Source organism: Aspergillus eucalypticola (genome assembly GCF_003184535.1).
Source record: "Aspergillus eucalypticola CBS 122712 chromosome Unknown BO83scaffold_9, whole genome shotgun sequence".
Classification (NCBI taxonomy): domain Eukaryota; kingdom Fungi; phylum Ascomycota; class Eurotiomycetes; order Eurotiales; family Aspergillaceae; genus Aspergillus; species Aspergillus eucalypticola.
The window spans coordinates 101,547-117,930 of NW_020290283.1; the positions used below are offsets into that span (position 1 = coordinate 101,547).

Sequence of the window (16,384 nt, forward strand, 5' to 3'; positions counted from 1 at the left end):
TTACTTCAAAGAACTTGTTGCCATTGCTTCTCGGGTGTTCCTCCCAGGGCATTGTTTAGTTCTTCTCAGCCTCTTGTCTCCGGGTTCCAGGGAATTTACCACCTCCTCCCTCGCGCATCTCCTCCTATCTCCAACATCTCCTCTTCAACCACCAAAACACCTAATCTATACCATCCCCTCTTTTCTCCTCAACCACAAACATGGCTCCCGGAGCCGGAAAGAGTGTCTTCCTGGGGAACATCCCCTATAGTATGTCTCCTCCCTTTGTCTTGCGTCCCCCACATCCACCCCAATGGCATCAAACTAACCCATCACTATCCAGACCTCACGGAAGAACAAGTCAAAGACATCCTCAGCTCCGCCGGCACAGTTACCAAATTCCGTCTGATGATGAATCCCGAGACCGGTAAACCCAAAGGTTACGGATTCGCCGACTTCGCCGACGCCGATGCGGCCGCCTCTGCTGTCCGCAATCTGAACGACTACGAGATCATGGGCCGCAAGATTCGGGTCGACTGGCCACACAACAATGAAAAGGACTCCATACCCCCCGACTACTCCCAGCTCTCTGCACCCGCTGTCCAGGACGGCTCCCAACAGCAACAACAGCAACAGTCCGCGCCTCTCCCTCCTCTGCCTCCGGGTGTCGAAGTCCCCCCGCATCTCGATTGCCCCAACGCCATCTCCCAAACACTCGCTTCCCTGCCCCCAAACCAGCTCCTCGATGTCCTCTCCCAGATGAAGTCGCTTGTCATGGCGGATCCCGCTAGAGCGACAGAACTGCTACGCCAAGCCCCTCAGCTCGCCTACGCAATTTTCCAAGCCTTGCTGCTCATGAACCTGGTCGATTACGGTGCCCTCGGCTCGGTGGTGGAACAAGCGAGCCAACCCAGTGCACCTGCACCCCCTCCTGCCGCCGCGCAAGCCTTCCAACCCTTCTCCGCTGTACCGGGACCGGTGTCTACGCCTCCAATGGTCAACACTCCTTTTGCTGCCGCTGCACCGCCGCAACAACCCCCGCAGGCTATGCCAGGACAGGAAGAGCTTCTACAGCAAGTGCTCAGTATGCCGCAGGCTGCGATCGATGCCCTCCCACCCATGGAACGCAGTCAGATAATGCTCCTCCGGCAGCAGTTGATGCAGGGTGCTATGCGGTGATTGGATAATACCTCATATCTACCCCTCTGAATCTATCTTATACCCCCTCCCTCCTCTCCCTCTTATCTCCTAAATGAGGAACGAAAAGGAATCGGGCGCAAAACAGCATCAGCGAGCACCTCTGATGCAGGATGTCTCGGCACGAACAATCTGATTTGTTCTACAATCCTCATTATCTCTCCATCTTGATGTTAGCAACGTCATGGCTTTCATTGATTGACTGATTGATCAACAACCGGAACCGGGTGTGAGTTTTGGCGCAATACGGGCATGTTGGTGGGGTTTCAAACTGCGGGTTCTTTTGTTTTTTCTTCTACTGAAGTTGCGAGACACGGACTGAGAATTCCCCCTTCTCTATATTTCTTGCTCGCGAAGTTCCGGAATGTACATGATAGTATAGCAGCAACTGTAGCGGATATCCCAGCAAATTGGTTTTGCTTCAGACAGATCAGCAGTGTTTGATTGTAAACTTCTAGTATCTTATCACGACCTCGTCTTAACAAGTATTTTTTTACCCATTGATCATGGGTCCTAAAATATGCATCCTATTTTCTAGACCACGTAGATTCCCATATTCTCATCTATATCCTCGTCTCAACCGTCATTGCTTTCCTACTAATCATATATTTCAATATATGCAATCTACCATTTCCAGGACCACATAGATCTTATTTATCTCATACAGCGCATCATCTCATTTGCCCTCAAGTGTCACGGTGATACCTACAGCAAAATCTTAGGACATGCACTTCAGCTCCTGGAGGACATAGATTCCCTGTATCTGCTATCTCATCGATACTCTTGTCTGAAGTAGTACCACTTTCCAACTTATCACGAACCCAGTGATATAGTATCTCCCAGGGTAGTAATTGTTCTTTCCAGACCAAACCGTACCATGTTTTTTTCAAAGGTAAGATGCTCTACGCTGATTCCCATGAAGTGTTCCATTGACCAAGTACCTTCTCTTCTATATGGTTTGATAGATTCGAGTGTTTATGTAGATGTGATACTGTTAGGCTGGTACTAGCTGTTTAGTAACGATGGATACTGAAATACCGTGTACTAGTATCTATCTTTCTGTCTGGTTAGTGTGTAGCTAGCTACATTTTGAGGTGGTGAGAAGCCATAGTCTACTCTTTGCCAGGCACCAGGGGCACGTCTATGAGAAGACATCTATAGTAGACAGCACAATGCACGAGAAGGCAGAGGCCTGCTTATATTGTATCTAGATAGTCTTGCTATCACTCCGTCTACTCCCATATCAAGCAGACCATTCTCAAAAACAACACAATACAAGCCCTCCATAGTTTTCGCCGTGCACATCTCGCCATGGGTTCACTCGTTTCCCAAATCCCCCATACAACAAAAACCGTCTTGTGAAGATTCACAAACAAGCAGCACACCATGGCGACAGCCATTCACTAGTAGGAAAAGTTTTCACAAGCCCACACACGGCCTTTCCCCCCAAAATCTCCTCTGCCATGTTTCTCTTGTGTTATATCCTCTTCCTACCTATCTCTCCTCCATCTCATCTTTCACTTTGTATCTCCTCCACGTGACCTTTCTCGACCCTATCTTCACGCTCCATCACAGCATTCGTTCAGGTGCTTCTGAAGCTTCAAGTCTTCGTTTTTATCGTTTCTCATAAAGATTCTCTGTAGCCTTTCAAATGTCTTCTTCTCTGAAAAGAACCCTGTCCTGGTCGTCGGATCTTCCGACGCGTCCTTCGAAACGGATGGCGCAGGAGATGGCTGAAGATGATGCTATCCTTTCTTCGGATGAATGTGAATCAGATATCATCAATTTTGAGCGTGACGAACCTGTCTATCCTTCTAGCGAGGATGAGTACAACGAGAACGGTCTCAATCTTATGCTGCCTGAAGTAGTCAGGTCCCAGTTGCCATCTGGACCTCGATCTCCTCGGACCCAGCTCGCTTTGCATCTCCCTCCCCTCCATGACCTCAACGACATTTATAAGTCGATCACAGAAAAGGCAGTGGAGCTGGGATTTGACCGTGTATTGTACCATTTGGGCTCAAGACGCCTTCGCATTGCGACTGTCTGCTCCGGCACTGAGTCCCCTATTTTGGCTTTGGAAATGGTTCAGAAGCGTGAGTGATCTGAGATGAGCGTCGTCTATATCGAAACTAATTTGTCTGTAGATCTGCAGGAGCAGTTCAATATGACTTTCGAATTCCGTCACATCTTCAGTGCTGAGATTGACCCCCTCAGACAGGCATACATCCAGCGAAACTTTCGTCCACCTCGCCTCTTCCGTGATGTGAGGGAACTCAATCGTCGTGTAGCGTAAGTAGAGCCCCCACTTTCTGTTGTTCAGGCCTAACTCGATCGCACTAGCCAAACTGCGTATGGGTCTTTGGAAAAGGTTCCCAAGAATCCTGATATCTTGGTTGCCGGTTTTTCGTGCGTGGACTTCTCGAATCTGAATAACAAACGGAAAACACTTGATGATAAAGGTGAGTCGGGAGGGACTTTTTGGGCCATTATCCGGTACGCAAAGGTCTATAGGCCTCCCTTGATTATACTAGAAAATGTCAAGAGCGCCCCGTGGAAGAAGATCCAGACGTACTGGCAGGACATCGAGTACCATGCCACTCACCTCGACGTCGACACAAAGGCATACTATCTGCCACAAACACGGGAGCGAGGATACATGCTTTGTGTCGATAAGAAAGCCATGGACAAAGATGAATCTTCACGGTACCAAATAGGTCGTTGGTCACGCACCATGACTGAATTCAGGCGCCCCGCTAGCTCTCCAGCCGGCATGTTTCTTATTGACGCAGATGACAAGAGGCTCGAACAAATCGAGACTGATATGGCGATACGCGCAAAGCTGGCTCGTAAACCGGTAAATTGGGAAAGGTATCAGGCCCGCCATCTGTCTTACCGCCAGGATAACGCTCTCGGTGACAAACGCCCAGTAAGTAAATCGCAGGACGATGGCAGTTGTCAGATGCCCGACTTCTGTTGGAGAAAATGGATGGCGTCCTTGCCAGAGCGCATTTGGGAGACTTTGGACATGAACTTCCTGCGCAAGATGGCAGAAGGTTACGACATGCACTTTAAGGAGTCAGTGACAATCTCCTCTCTAAACAGTTGATTGAAACTGACCTGTATTAGGAGATGCATCGAACTCTCACAGGGAATCGAACGTGAGATCGATGTACGGGCACCAGGAATCGTTGGGTGCATCACTCCATCCGGAATCCCATATATCTCGACCAGAGGCGGTCCTCTCTGTGGTCTCGAGTCTTTGGCGTTGCAAGGCTTGCCGCTCGACCGACTTCTACTAACACGTGAAACCCAGCGTGAGTTGCAAGACCTTGCAGGAAATGCAATGACCTCTACGGTCGTCGGTGTAGCGATCCTTTCTGCATTGATCAACGGACATAGAATTCTGAAGCCAGGCCAAGGCGCACCCATCGGAAAAGCATCATCTCGCAAAAACCACCGTGTTTTGCCTCAAGACGGTCATATGATGACACCACATGACATACAGCTCACCTGTGCTGCTCGCACCGATATTTCGCAACTCCAGATGCGGGCAGCAAGCAGTGCAAGATACTGCGTCTGCGAGAGACAGACCAACATAAGCTCGGGTATCTTGAGATGCACCTTATGTCACCACACGGTCTGCTCCGAGTGTGGAGGTAACCCTTCACATGCTTTCAAACGCTATGATGTTCTCCACCGCACCATGCCGTTGGACTTTGTCAGTGAACTCAATCGTGATTTGCCAGCTAGATTAGTGGTTTCTGGCATTTCTTCAGATTGTTATGCGTCTTTGGCTCGCGACACGTCGCTGAATTGTCCTGCGTATGTTTGGAAAGATTTTTTGGATATAATTGAGCTAGCTGTTGGCGATGAACTCCGGATTCTGACTATGAAGCGGAACGAGATCTGGACCATCCACTATGAAGGCAAACACTCTTTCTTACGTCTGTTGATCAGTGCGTCCAGCATTGAATGGAACTTGTTTTCCAAACCTCCAAAGGATACTCCTGCACTTTGTCTGATACGAGAGATCCTGTCTAAGCCAATTGCTCGCATGACACCTGTGTCTGCGTCACTTTTGGAGGGAGATTGGGAAATCTGTGGGCCTCTGAGCTCCAGACGGACGCTGTATTTCTCCGGATCTGGCGAGAAAGTCGAGTCTTATGAAGTTAAATGCGGCCTCAATACTGCAGAGGTTATTGGAACAGATCGTTGGACGGAAATTCAAGTCGAAGGTCCCGATTCAGCGGTGGCCGGCCTAGAGGCAGACATCCGGGGGACGTATGATCTTCTGCCAGACTGCGGTACGGCATACGCTTCACTGCACAAAAGATCAGCTGGTGAGTACAATCGCCCGGTATTCCTCTTCCTGGACCCGACGAAGCTCGGGGATGCAAACAAAGATTTCTTCGTATTTGCTTGGGACCATGAACGTGTTTGCGGTTACGAACAGAGACAGACCATCGCAGAGGTGTCCCACTCATGGCGTTCACCCAAGGCAAGCGAGGTTCCGCAGCCCGTTCACATCTACTTCCGTCAATGGATTAGAGCTCCCAAGGTGGCCCTGAACCTGTATCTCCCTGAGGCACCTATCTCATGCCAAAGGTTGGATGAGGCGACCAACATCACAATTTCCCGATCAGGGTGTCATGAGGCTAACATACCTTTACTCTCATTTAAAGCACAGCCAGCAGCCATGGAGGTGCTTTGGAAGAAAGAATCGTGGGAGATCATAAACCCAATAGACTCACCATCCTTGCTTCAGGACCTCTCTTGGCTCCTACAGAAAGCGGCAGTCATCTCTGGCTTTGAGGACTGGAACGCAGTCTCTGACACTGACACCCCTGGTGAGGACGGTAACTCGACATGCACATGTGTGCCGCTGAAACCGCGCATCATATGGGGCCGTGACAATAGAGGACGGATCATGGCGTATGAAGATCCATACGATGCAGCTCTCTATGAGCGCCAGGCGAAAGCGAGACCCCCGCCGTTCCTGATCTTCCGAAAGATCGATGAGCAGGGCCTAGCTGACTTGCGCGTCACTCTCAACGTCCAGTACCTATTGCATCAGGCGTATGATAAGTTGGTGCAAAATAGTATTGTCAAAGACGTGTCGTTTCACTGGCGCCTGGTCCCGAATTCGTTTGATAGTAGAAACGTCATGTTTCCCAAGTTCAAGCTTACAGACAACAAGACTGACGTCGCAGCTCCTCAGCCGCCTAACTTCCGTCTGGCTCTGCGGCCGGAGCAACTGAGATCACTATCGTGGATGGTCCGGCAAGAAGATGATGATGTCCCACCGTTCACGGAAGAAGAGACGGAGGAGGCGCTGCTTCCATCGTTGATGTGGCGCGCAGAGGGGCGAGTCACCAGTCAGAAGGCTATTCGAGGTGGTGTCATAGCTGATGATGTTGGTTACGGGAAAACAGCCATCACCTTAGGCTTAATCGATACGCAGCATGGAAGGGAGCGCCTGCCAACCCCTGCGGAAATTGACGGGTTCATTCCGTGCAAGGCAACTCTTATTGTTGTGCCGCAAATAATGATTCAGCAATGGCAGTCAGAAATCTCCAAGTTTCTGGGTTCTAGATTGAAGGTCTTGGTATTTGCACAGGCGGGTTCATTCGCAAAAGTGTCCATAAGTGACGTTCGGCGGAGTGACATCATTCTAGTATCCTGGTCAATCTTCAACAACCCAGCATACTATGAAAAGCTCCAGAAATTCACTGGCACTCCTCAGGCTCCCAAAAAGGCAGGGCGAAATTTTGACGCCTGGTTTGAAGACGCTCAAGTCGCACTGAAAGAGCAAGTCCGATTTTTGACCAGCCAGGGTCCAAGCGCGCTTCTCGCGTCAATTCGTCTTAAGCGACAAACTATCAAGAATTCTCAAACACATCTCACATATTGCCCATCTCGGCGCCTCCGTGGTAGTCAGTACGTCAAAGGCAACCACGCTTCAGAACAAGAGGGCCATGAGGTATTTGCGGAGATATCGAGTGCTGAGGATACCGAAACAGAAGACGAAACCGACACCCAGATGCTGAGATCGAAAACGGACCAGTACCTCAAAATCCAGAGTCATGAAAAAGATGAGTTGGTTGAGGAACCTGCATTAGAACCAGACGATGACACTCAATATGACGATTCTGCGACGGAGGACAAGCAAGTCCGACCAGGTCTTCCCAAAACAGCTGGCCGAAAGGCGAAAAAGTGGGACGACCGAAAGGTGTTCAACATAAGCAAAAGTAGTATGCAGGATTGGGGGGCCGTCAGAACCCCGTTTCTTCATATGTTCTCTTTTGATCGTCTTGTCATAGATGAGTTCACATATGCAGACCCCGAAAGGCTCAGCCCGCTCCTCTCACTCAAAGCTCGATCGAAATGGGTACTGTCAGGGACACCGCCACTCAATGATTTTGCCGACGTCAACGGCATTGCACCTTTCCTCAACGTGCATCTCGGAGTAGACGAGGATGACCGTCGATTACAGAACAAATATGTCAAGCTGCGACTCAAGCAGCGCTCTGCTGCGGAAGCGTTCCAATCGTTACGGGCACCCTATAGCCAAGTCTGGCACGAACGTCGACACAAGCTAGCCCAGAGGTTCTTGGACCGGTTTGCACGGCGAAATGTTGCTGATATTGACGAGATCCCATCGTCAGAGCACATAATTGTGGTCCAGTCATCACCGGCAGAACGAGTAATCTATCTGGAACTCTGGAGGCAGATTATGACATACAACCGCCAGCTCCGTCGAAGTGGCCGAGGAAGATTCAGCAGTGACCAAGTCAACCGGTTGGACGAGATTATTGGAACAAGTTCAACGGCCGAAGAGGCGTTGCTCAAACGTTGCTCATCCCTAGCGCTTCATGGTCGATGGAACGAAGACGGCGAGCCGGAGCTAACAACATGCGCATCCCTGATCGCCACCAGGGAGGAACAGCTCAATGATCTCAAAGACGAAATGAATATGGAATTGAAGTTGGCAGCGTGGCTTTACTGCCGTTTTGAATTTGATTGTGAGCACCTTGACAAGTTCATCGAAAAGTTCTTCAGAGACGATTTTGGTGCCATGGCCATCACCCGAGAAGCTTATTCTTTCTTGAGAGAAGCATTCGATGCATCGGACGCTGATGACTGGGTGTACTTCTTTGATATTCCTGTAGAGCAAGTGCCAGGTGATGAAAGCAACTCGTCTGATGCAGAAAACGATAGCGAGAGCAGTGAATCGGCGGCCAACGATGACCTCGATGATTCTTCCAAGCCCAAGGTCGCCAAGCAGAGCTCCCAGCGGACCCAGGCCAAGAAAACCAGCGGCAGTGAGCATTCCGGAAACGACGACGATGGCACAGACGTTTCGCTTCCCAAGAAGCCCGAGCGAGCTTGCGAAGCCGAACCATTTCTGAGAGAAGCCATAACAGCCATCCAGAGGCTCATCGGGGAATGGGCACTGCGCAAAAGCGCCATTAGGTTTCTCTCAGCTGTGCAGCTTTTGCTAACAGGTGCTGGACTTCCGCAATGCAATGGTTGTTACTGCGGGTTGCAAGGTATCGAGAACGCAAATGTCTCAGGATCGTGCGGCCATACTCTGTGCATGGATTGTGCTTCAAAAACGTTGGAAAAAGAGGAGTGTATTGTGTATGGATGCCACAGCCCAATAAAGAAGTTCACTATCATCGCAGGATCCATGCTCGGAGAGGGTAGCGTCGATGAGAGTGCAGTATACGGCGGCAGCAAGTTGGACAAACTGATTGAGATCCTCAACGGGATCCCCAACGACGAGCGGGCCCTGGTCTTCATACAATATCCCGAGCTCATCAAAGTCGCGTCCAAGGCATTGGATCTCGCCCAGATAAAGCACACGGCGATCTTAACGACAGACCGCAAGTCAATGCAAAAGATCGCAGAATTCCAAGAGGCAAGCTTGCAGGAAGACAAAGTGTTGATCCTGAATCTTGGAGGGGAGATGGCGGCCGGCTTGTAAGTTGCCCTCCCACCCTCCCTGCCATCCCCCCTCTCCTAGGGTTGTTGTAGCTTGTGCCTAATGTAATTGCAGGAATTTTCAATCGGCCAATCACGTTATCTTTCTATCTCCTATGAACGCCGAGACACAGTATGATTATGAGTCCGCAATGACCCAAGCCATCGGACGGTCCCGGCGATATGGGCAAAGGCGTCACGTTCACGTCTATCACCTACTTGCCAAGCACACGATAGACGTGAACATCTTTCAACAACGCCGAGACAAGATATTGATAGAAAGGGACGGCAAGGCTGAGCTCGTGGCTCACGGAGAAGCCTTGGATGGCAGGGTGATCAAGTGTGAGGGGCCGCCCTTGGTTTTTAACGACGCGTTTTGAGTGTTTGGAAAATCTCGTGCAGTGAGTTCAGTGAATGGTAGTGTGCGAAGTTTCTGGCTTTCCGCCTTGCAATTTGGATTAGCGAAGGGGGGTGTTCATATTTGGTGTGTGCGTATTCGTCAGAGTTAACTTCATCGAGTCACTGTGATTAGGAAGACTGAATTTGTGTTTCCCAGATAGCAAGACGAATTCGTAGTTCACAGTCCACATGAAGTAGCTCTAGATAGGAAAGTGCATGTCCAAGATATTCATGACCAAATTGGGCAGGAACACCACCAGCAAATCAGTCAGACGTTCTTCTCTTATCTAATTTAGAGTCCAAGGGCTGCAGTAACTACCTCATACCTCAGCACCACAGCCCAGAAACAGGATCAAGGGTATGGATACTGAGATCCCAGTTAACATTGAAAAGAACTGCATTGGTTACTGCTAACGAGATCCTCTATGGTAGTTGACATCAATCCCACCATATCCGACTTTCCCCCTACGCAAAAGAGAGAAATCAGAAACAACGTACTGTACATAAGCGTTACCTGGTGGCCCGTCCAGTTTCACCAACCAGGGCAGAAAAGGAAAAAGGAAAGGGGGAACATGACAGGATTTGGAACCATCCAGCACACGGTATCGAAACTATATTGTCTGGCTCGAATTATGGGTTTATCTTCATTTATTGTGTTTGCTCGTCCAAAGCCCCGTCCTTTCTCATCATCGTAGCCGGGTCCCACACGGGCTCGATCAGGTTGGTCAATCCTGCGCTGTTCTCGCATGTGTCTCTGCCGCTCAGAGGACCCGGAGCGGGCACCTTGACCGTCTGACCAGCCTCGGTGGCCGTGGCGGACTCCTTGAGAGCGGTGAGCAGCGACTTCATCGATTCGGGGGTAAGGTCCTCGTAGTAGTCGTCGTTGATCTGGACCATGGGAGCGTTGACGCAGGCACCCAGGCATTCGACCTCGACGAAGGTGAAGAGGCCGTCTTCGGTAGTGTGTCCGGGGGTGATACCCAGGTGTTCCGTGATCGCCTTGACGATCTTGTCGCTACCGCAACCACCGAGCTGGCAGGGTGTCTGAAATGGCTTGTCAGCGATGACGAAGACGAGGAAAGGTATGGCACGCGAGGTAGGGGGGGTCTCCATTTTCATACCGTCGTGCAAAGCTGAACAAAGTACTTGCCAACCGGCTCACGGTTGTACATGGTATAGAAGGTTGCGACTTCGTAGACACGCATGGGGGGCATCTCCAGGAGACGGGCGACCTCGTTCATGACGCTGATGCTGGTGTAGCCGTGCTGGCGCTGACCAACGTCCAGGACCGGCATGACAGCGGCCTTCTTGTACTGGGGGGGATAGCGCTTGAGGATCTCATCGATGAGCTTGAGGTTTTGCTCGGTGAACTTGAACGGAACATTCGGGTTGTTATCGCCTTTGTTGCGGTGCTGGACAAAGTCAACTGGTTAGCAAAGACGCCCTCGTAAAAGATATGGCTTTTTGACGCGCAATTGACAAGCGGGATAATATCCAACATGCCGCCAAATTCCGAGTCAGCCATAAGAGTGCTTGGGACGTACCACGGCAAGGGAGTCGCTGAAGCGTTGCGGACCAGCCGAGAAGGGTCTGAATTGGGTCTTGGGGATCTGCTGGAAGAGCTGACGGCCAGTCCGCGGGACGGCGGGGAAGAATTTGGAAGCCATTGCTGGCAGAGGAGAGGGGACTGAGGGTATGGGGAGGGGATTGGAGGACTTGATCTGATGGATTGAAGGTGAACGACCGACTTGGAGTCGAAGAGGCGTTTTGCGGGAGCTGCGGCTGACCAATCAGCGCCGACAGATTACTCCCGCCTTGTGCCAATGAACGACCCTCTCGACGGCCTTTTTGCAACATCACAGCTTCTTCCAACACTATCCAAAAATTCTAATATTATTTGATCAGCTTTAATTTGGCTTGCAGATTCATCTGGACTAATAACAGGCACCTCCACAACTAAATCTCTCCAAAACGCCTTCGTGACACCTAAAACGACCGGGCCTATAACCCAGCAACGCATCCGACATCCCCAACCGTTTATTACACATTTTCCATCTTATACACCTCATACGCGACCTCCTCATATGGATGAGCCTTGATCAATGCCTCAACTGCCTGCAGCATAACCGACCGTCCCAGACACATCACCTCCACCTTCATCTCCTCGACCGTCTCGACCGTCCCAACTTCACCAATGGCAGGATTCGCACCCTCAGACGGCAGAAATTGGCCTTGACCGGGCATCTGGAAACAGCACTTCTTGTACTTGCCCCCGGGGAAAGTTCCCGCCCCGGTCGCGAATACTGCTTCTTTACAGGCCTCGAGGTCGGAATGCGGGACGAAGAAGACCAGTTTGTACCGGTCGGGAATGGGAGCAGCAGACATGGTTCGTTTCTGGTAGGTGCGAAGATAGGAGATCTTCTCGATTGTGGGAGGGTTTGTGTTGGTGATGCTCGTAGATGTATGTCGCGTAGAGGGTACTTGTAGAGACACGGAGAGCGGAGATCTGGATAGTGATGATGACGATGATGAGAATGTCCGGGACAATTTGTGCGAATGGAAGTTGCGGGAGAACCATAAGATGGGCGTGCGGGGGATGCAACAGGCCAGCGGGGAAATGGTTGGCGGCATCTTCCAGAGTAATAGTAAGGAGTAGTATATTCTTTGTGTCTATTGCTGTTGGATTTAATGTCTGGTGTTTGATGCGCCGCGGGCCAACACTTCAATCTTAGTCATTGGCATGCGATCAGATAACTAACTTATAGCCCAGATTCCACGAAATGAGCTACAATCCACACTACAATGTTTAATTGATAGTTGAGATCACGCTTGATTGAAATATGCATCTATCATCCACTCATTACACCAACTCCATAACCCCCATCTACACCATCAAATAACAAACCTAACCCAAATGCGCAAACTTTCCAACATGGTCCTCAATCCTCCTAACCAACTCCAACTTCCTCTCCTCCTCAATCCAACTCTCACTCACACTATTCACCGCAATAGTCTTCCACTCCAAAACACTCAACCCAAACGCATCCTGCACCGCACAATAATTATCCAAAATATAACCTCCAAAGTACGCCGGATCATCACTGTTAATGGAGAACTTGACCCCATTATCCAAGAACTTGCGAATCGGCACCTCCCCAACCTCCTTCACACACTTCAACTGCACATTCGACAACGGACAAACCGTCAAGAGAATGCCCTCCCTCGCCACTCTCTCCATAAGCACCTCATCCTCCACCAACCGAATTCCATGATCAATACGACTGGCGCCCATCTCCAACGCCGTACTAATATACGTCGGATCACCCTCCTCGCCCGCATGAGCCGTCAACCTGACCCCCCTTTCCCTAGCCGAGGCATAAATCTCCCTGAACATATCCTTGGGCGGGCCGACCTCAGATGACGAATACCCCAACCCATGCACAACCTCACTGTCAAAGTGCCCATTCTCCAGAATCTTCTGGTAGGTCTTCTCCGCCGACTCGACCGGCAAGTGCCTCACAAAGCAGAGAATCAACTTGGTCGAGAGACCCAGCTCTTTCTCGGCGCGCTCACACCCCGCCACGAACCCCCGCACGATGGTCTCGTACGGAATGCCGCGGTCCTGGTGGACCTGGGGATCGAAAAAGACTTCGGCGTGATGGACGCCGTCGGCGTGCGCTTTTTGGAAATAGGCCCAGGCGAGGTCGGAGAAGTCGGACTCGTGGTGCAGCACGGACATGCCGATGAAGTAGAAGTGGAGGAAGTCGTCAAGCGAGGAGAAGTTGCCGTACCGGGCGGTAAGGGTGTCGATGGAGGTGTATTCGGGGGTTTGAGGTAGTTGGACGTTGTTTCTAGAGGCGAGCTCGAAGATTAGGTCGGGGGTGAGGCAGCCCTCGAGGTGGACGTGGTGTTCACATTTGGGCAGGCCTTGGAGGAAAGCGTGCCAGTGGGATTCTTGGGGGGTATTGAATTGGCACATTTTGTAGGCAGTGTCTCCTTATGTAGAGTGTAACAAGAACAGTAGAAGGATAGTATTCCTTTATTGAAGAACAATCGCGAAACCATAAAAAAAACGAGGACACCCACGACCTTATAAAGTAAATCCTCACAACCATCCAAGAAATGACTTTGAGTATTTATCCCAAAGCGGTACTCCGTCCGAAGCAAGCTAAAAGTGTGGAGCGCAGATTGAGTCAAATGATAAAATCCCGCAGCCAAACAGCGATTGTTCCTGAGGCCCCACTCCGCGCCCGGTGGGTGGATTCGTCAGGCCACGAGACAACGATAAGCTTCTTTTACTTCTTTTTTCCCTTCTTGCCTTACGTTTCTCTGACTACGCCACGGCTTTCCCGCCACGCTGAATCAACACAGCAGGCACAGATAAGGCCAGATTCAAATTAGGTATAGTTTTAGTTAAAGTTTGGGGTACAGATGAGTTGATTAACTGTTATTGTGGTTAAGAGTTCTTTGTTATAAGAAAAGAGATAAATATTATTATTCAATGTCTAGACACGGGGTTTGCAAGATAGTACTTCAGAAAAAAAAAAAAAAAAAAAAAAAAAAAAAAAGAGAACAGGATCGGGTAATCAATGATCCAAGAGCGATAAGAGTGGTTGAGCATTATTGATAATAATCACGTTATACGGACATGGTGTGTTGGTATGATCACGAAGAAAGAGTAGGTAGATGACAAGTAAAGCAACTGAAGAGGGTTCTAGTGCGATTGGACGATATCTTCAGTTGGCCATGTCAAAACAAACATATTTTTCAACTGCCATATATAATCCTTCTTCACGGATCTATTTCTTCAGATACTTAGGGATCTCTCGTCCACTGTGAGGATTCTTAAGATTTCAGTCAGCTCCACGCTGAATGTGCTCTCCTACTCCTCAGCATGGGACGCGGCGCCCATCCCAAGTTGTGACTAGCACAGCCTTCGTACGAGAGCTGTTTGGGAGAATATAGTGTCAGAAATCACAACAAGTATGTATGAAGAAGATGAAAAAAGACATACTTTGACGCAAAGCCAAGTTCAGCACTAGATGTGTTGCCAAAAACCCATTTCTCGCCTGCTTCCTGGATAGTAATCTTCACCACCTCACTAAAGGGGAAAACGCCCAACTAATGGCCAGCCTTAGCCAGGTATTCCGAGAACTCCAGGTGTGAGTGCTCTCCAGTCTCACAGAAATAGATTCCCTTTCGACCAGAGGGGATCTTGATGCCTCGGAAAATGTGCTGAAGACCGGGTGTAGGGCTGCCAGATCCTCGATATGCACGTGGTTCCAAACCGTATATCCCTCAAAAACAACGCTGCAGCTGCCTGTACGAAGTGCATCCGCGATCATGGTTGGAAGCTGCATGGAAAAGCGATTGAATGGTCCACTTCCAAGACCAAACATTGTAGGTGCCATTACAATGTAAGTAGTCATACCAGAGGCCTCGCCCTCCTCAATCACGGCAATGTCGGTAGTCCACTGGAAGTATGTTTCACGGAATTCGCGATATTTTCATATGAGTAAATATCCTCTTCATCAGAGAAGGCATGGGTATCAATATACCCCTCTGTATACGGGCGATCACTCAAGTTTGAGGTTCCGGAAGTCTGAATATAGTGGACATCGGCGTTCGTAGTTTGGCGCCGCACGCCTTGTCCCCTAATCAGGGCTTTCGCAGAGGGAGTATGCCAACCAGCACCAGCATGAATTATAACTGGGATCATGTCAGCAGAACTCTGTATGAGAAAAGAAGGCTCTCAATCACATACTGTCGAAGCCTTCACCAACCTCTTCTAGCCTATCCAGCTCATCGAAGCTGGAGAATAGTTTCGGAGATACACCCAACTCCCTGACTTTTGTAGCCTGTGATTCAGATCGAACCAGGGCCGATACTTTCAGATTAGCAGCCCACGTTTCTTTGGTCCTGAGGATGGCAGACAAAACTGAGCATCCGCTGCAATAATTTCAGTTAGCAGTCTTCGTTTTTGGACCGGTGATTTGTTAGAACTTCAGAATCTTACATATAGCCGGAGGCCCCGGTTATGAGAAGAGTCCGCGATTCCATAGTTAAGATGGGAATGAGATAGATGTATTTGAACGAAGGGGGCTTCAGTGAAATGAGTTAGTTAATGATTTATTCTGGAAGAAGGACGAAGACCTAAATGTCAGTGTTCTTATATAGACAAATATTCAGATCATGGCATCTAAGTCCCAAGGTCATCAAGTAGTATTTCCAATATTCTATGATCGATAACAATTATTCGAGTTCAGTAACACCATAGCTCTTGTTCCCTAAGCTACTTACCTCCGAACATAGTAGCAATCATTCAATTCTCTCGGATACGGATGAACAACTTCCACCTTGAAGTCATCAATGTTCGGGAGTACGGAGGTTCAGAATCCGATTCCGTTTGCTATCTAGACAGCAAGGCATGACCCCTTATGGAAGCGGCAAGGCAAGAGAGTGAACTTCCACTATGAGAACTGGCGAGTCAAGACTCTCGACATGGCAACGACCCACTATCTAGTAACTTTATAACTACAGATTTTGGGGTGACCCACTATCAGTCAGAAGTTTCGACGTCGCGTTAGACTAGCCGGTTCCGGCCCAGATCCAAGAACTCAGGGCTACTCCGGAAGCTCCCGGCCATATACCTAATGCTTCATTTGGACCTAGTAGTATGTGAACTATAGCATGATGAATAGACAATAGTGCAACGGATTGTGGATATCCCAAAATATGAATAGGTATATCTTATGCATTTGTGCTCTCTCTTTGCCAATCATCATATACTACTATATCATCAAGATCCATGAACCAAGCTTGATAC

General features: G+C 49.5%; 5 protein-coding genes across 5 annotated transcripts; 1 reads left to right on the plus strand and 4 right to left on the minus strand.

Annotated features, from left to right (window-relative positions):
• The first annotated feature begins 3 nt into the window (after nucleotides 1-3).
• Nucleotides 4-9,652, plus strand: BO83DRAFT_436431 (putative SNF2 family helicase). The gene is made up of 7 exons (XM_025535954.1): nucleotides 4-249; nucleotides 323-1,144; nucleotides 2,820-3,269; nucleotides 3,321-3,465; nucleotides 3,517-4,251; nucleotides 4,303-9,159; nucleotides 9,236-9,652. The coding sequence occupies exons 1-7, from the start codon at nucleotides 201-203 to the stop codon at nucleotides 9,537-9,539; spliced, it is 7,362 nt and encodes a 2,453-aa protein (XP_025389117.1). The 5' UTR covers nucleotides 4-200; the 3' UTR covers nucleotides 9,540-9,652.
• A 285-nt stretch (nucleotides 9,653-9,937) lies between these two features.
• Nucleotides 9,938-11,279, minus strand: BO83DRAFT_377433 (complex I 24 kDa subunit family protein). The gene is made up of 3 exons (XM_025530991.1): nucleotides 11,103-11,279; nucleotides 10,680-10,970; nucleotides 9,938-10,602 (listed from the first exon to the last, which is right to left on the minus strand). The coding sequence occupies exons 1-3, from the start codon at nucleotides 11,223-11,225 to the stop codon at nucleotides 10,207-10,209; spliced, it is 810 nt and encodes a 269-aa protein (XP_025389118.1). The 5' UTR covers nucleotides 11,226-11,279; the 3' UTR covers nucleotides 9,938-10,206.
• A 148-nt stretch (nucleotides 11,280-11,427) lies between these two features.
• On the minus strand, nucleotides 11,428-12,189 carry BO83DRAFT_436433 (uncharacterized protein; the record flags this gene model as incomplete). The annotated part of the gene is made up of 1 exon (XM_025535955.1): nucleotides 11,428-12,189. One exon carries the CDS (start codon nucleotides 12,187-12,189, stop codon nucleotides 11,599-11,601), a length of 591 nt encoding a protein of 196 aa, XP_025389119.1. The 3' UTR covers nucleotides 11,428-11,598.
• A 179-nt stretch (nucleotides 12,190-12,368) lies between these two features.
• aah1 (adenosine deaminase) lies at nucleotides 12,369-13,666 on the minus strand. The gene has a single exon (XM_025530992.1). It carries the CDS (start codon nucleotides 13,535-13,537, stop codon nucleotides 12,464-12,466), a length of 1,074 nt encoding a protein of 357 aa, XP_025389120.1. The 5' UTR covers nucleotides 13,538-13,666; the 3' UTR covers nucleotides 12,369-12,463.
• A 699-nt stretch (nucleotides 13,667-14,365) lies between these two features.
• On the minus strand, nucleotides 14,366-15,728 carry BO83DRAFT_407352 (uncharacterized protein; the record flags this gene model as incomplete). Its single annotated transcript, XM_025533950.1, has 8 exons — nucleotides 15,575-15,728; nucleotides 15,323-15,507; nucleotides 15,176-15,267; nucleotides 14,835-15,032; nucleotides 14,681-14,793; nucleotides 14,573-14,659; nucleotides 14,484-14,505; nucleotides 14,366-14,440 (listed from the first exon to the last, which is right to left on the minus strand). The coding sequence occupies exons 1-8, from the start codon at nucleotides 15,616-15,618 to the stop codon at nucleotides 14,366-14,368; spliced, it is 816 nt and encodes a 271-aa protein (XP_025389121.1). The 5' UTR covers nucleotides 15,619-15,728.
• Nucleotides 15,729-16,384: the final 656 nt, after the last annotated feature.

Coding starts and splice junctions, on each gene's coding strand:
- aah1 (XM_025530992.1), bottom strand. CDS start 13,537: ATGTGCCAATTCAATACCCCCCAAGAATCCCACTGGCACGCTTTCCTC.
- BO83DRAFT_436431 (XM_025535954.1), top strand. CDS start 201: ATGGCTCCCGGAGCCGGAAAGAGTGTCTTCCTGGGGAACATCCCCTAT. Junction 3,270..3,320: donor TTTGGAAATGGTTCAGAAGC/GTGAGTGATCTG, acceptor ATTTGTCTGTAG/ATCTGCAGGAGCAGTTCAAT. Junction 9,160..9,235: donor GGGGAGATGGCGGCCGGCTT/GTAAGTTGCCCT, acceptor ATGTAATTGCAG/GAATTTTCAATCGGCCAATC.
- BO83DRAFT_377433 (XM_025530991.1), bottom strand. CDS start 11,225: ATGGCTTCCAAATTCTTCCCCGCCGTCCCGCGGACTGGCCGTCAGCTC. Junction 10,971..11,102: donor TCAGCGACTCCCTTGCCGTG/GTACGTCCCAAG, acceptor GACTTTGTCCAG/CACCGCAACAAAGGCGATAA. Junction 10,603..10,679: donor TTGTTCAGCTTTGCACGACG/GTATGAAAATGG, acceptor AAGCCATTTCAG/ACACCCTGCCAGCTCGGTGG.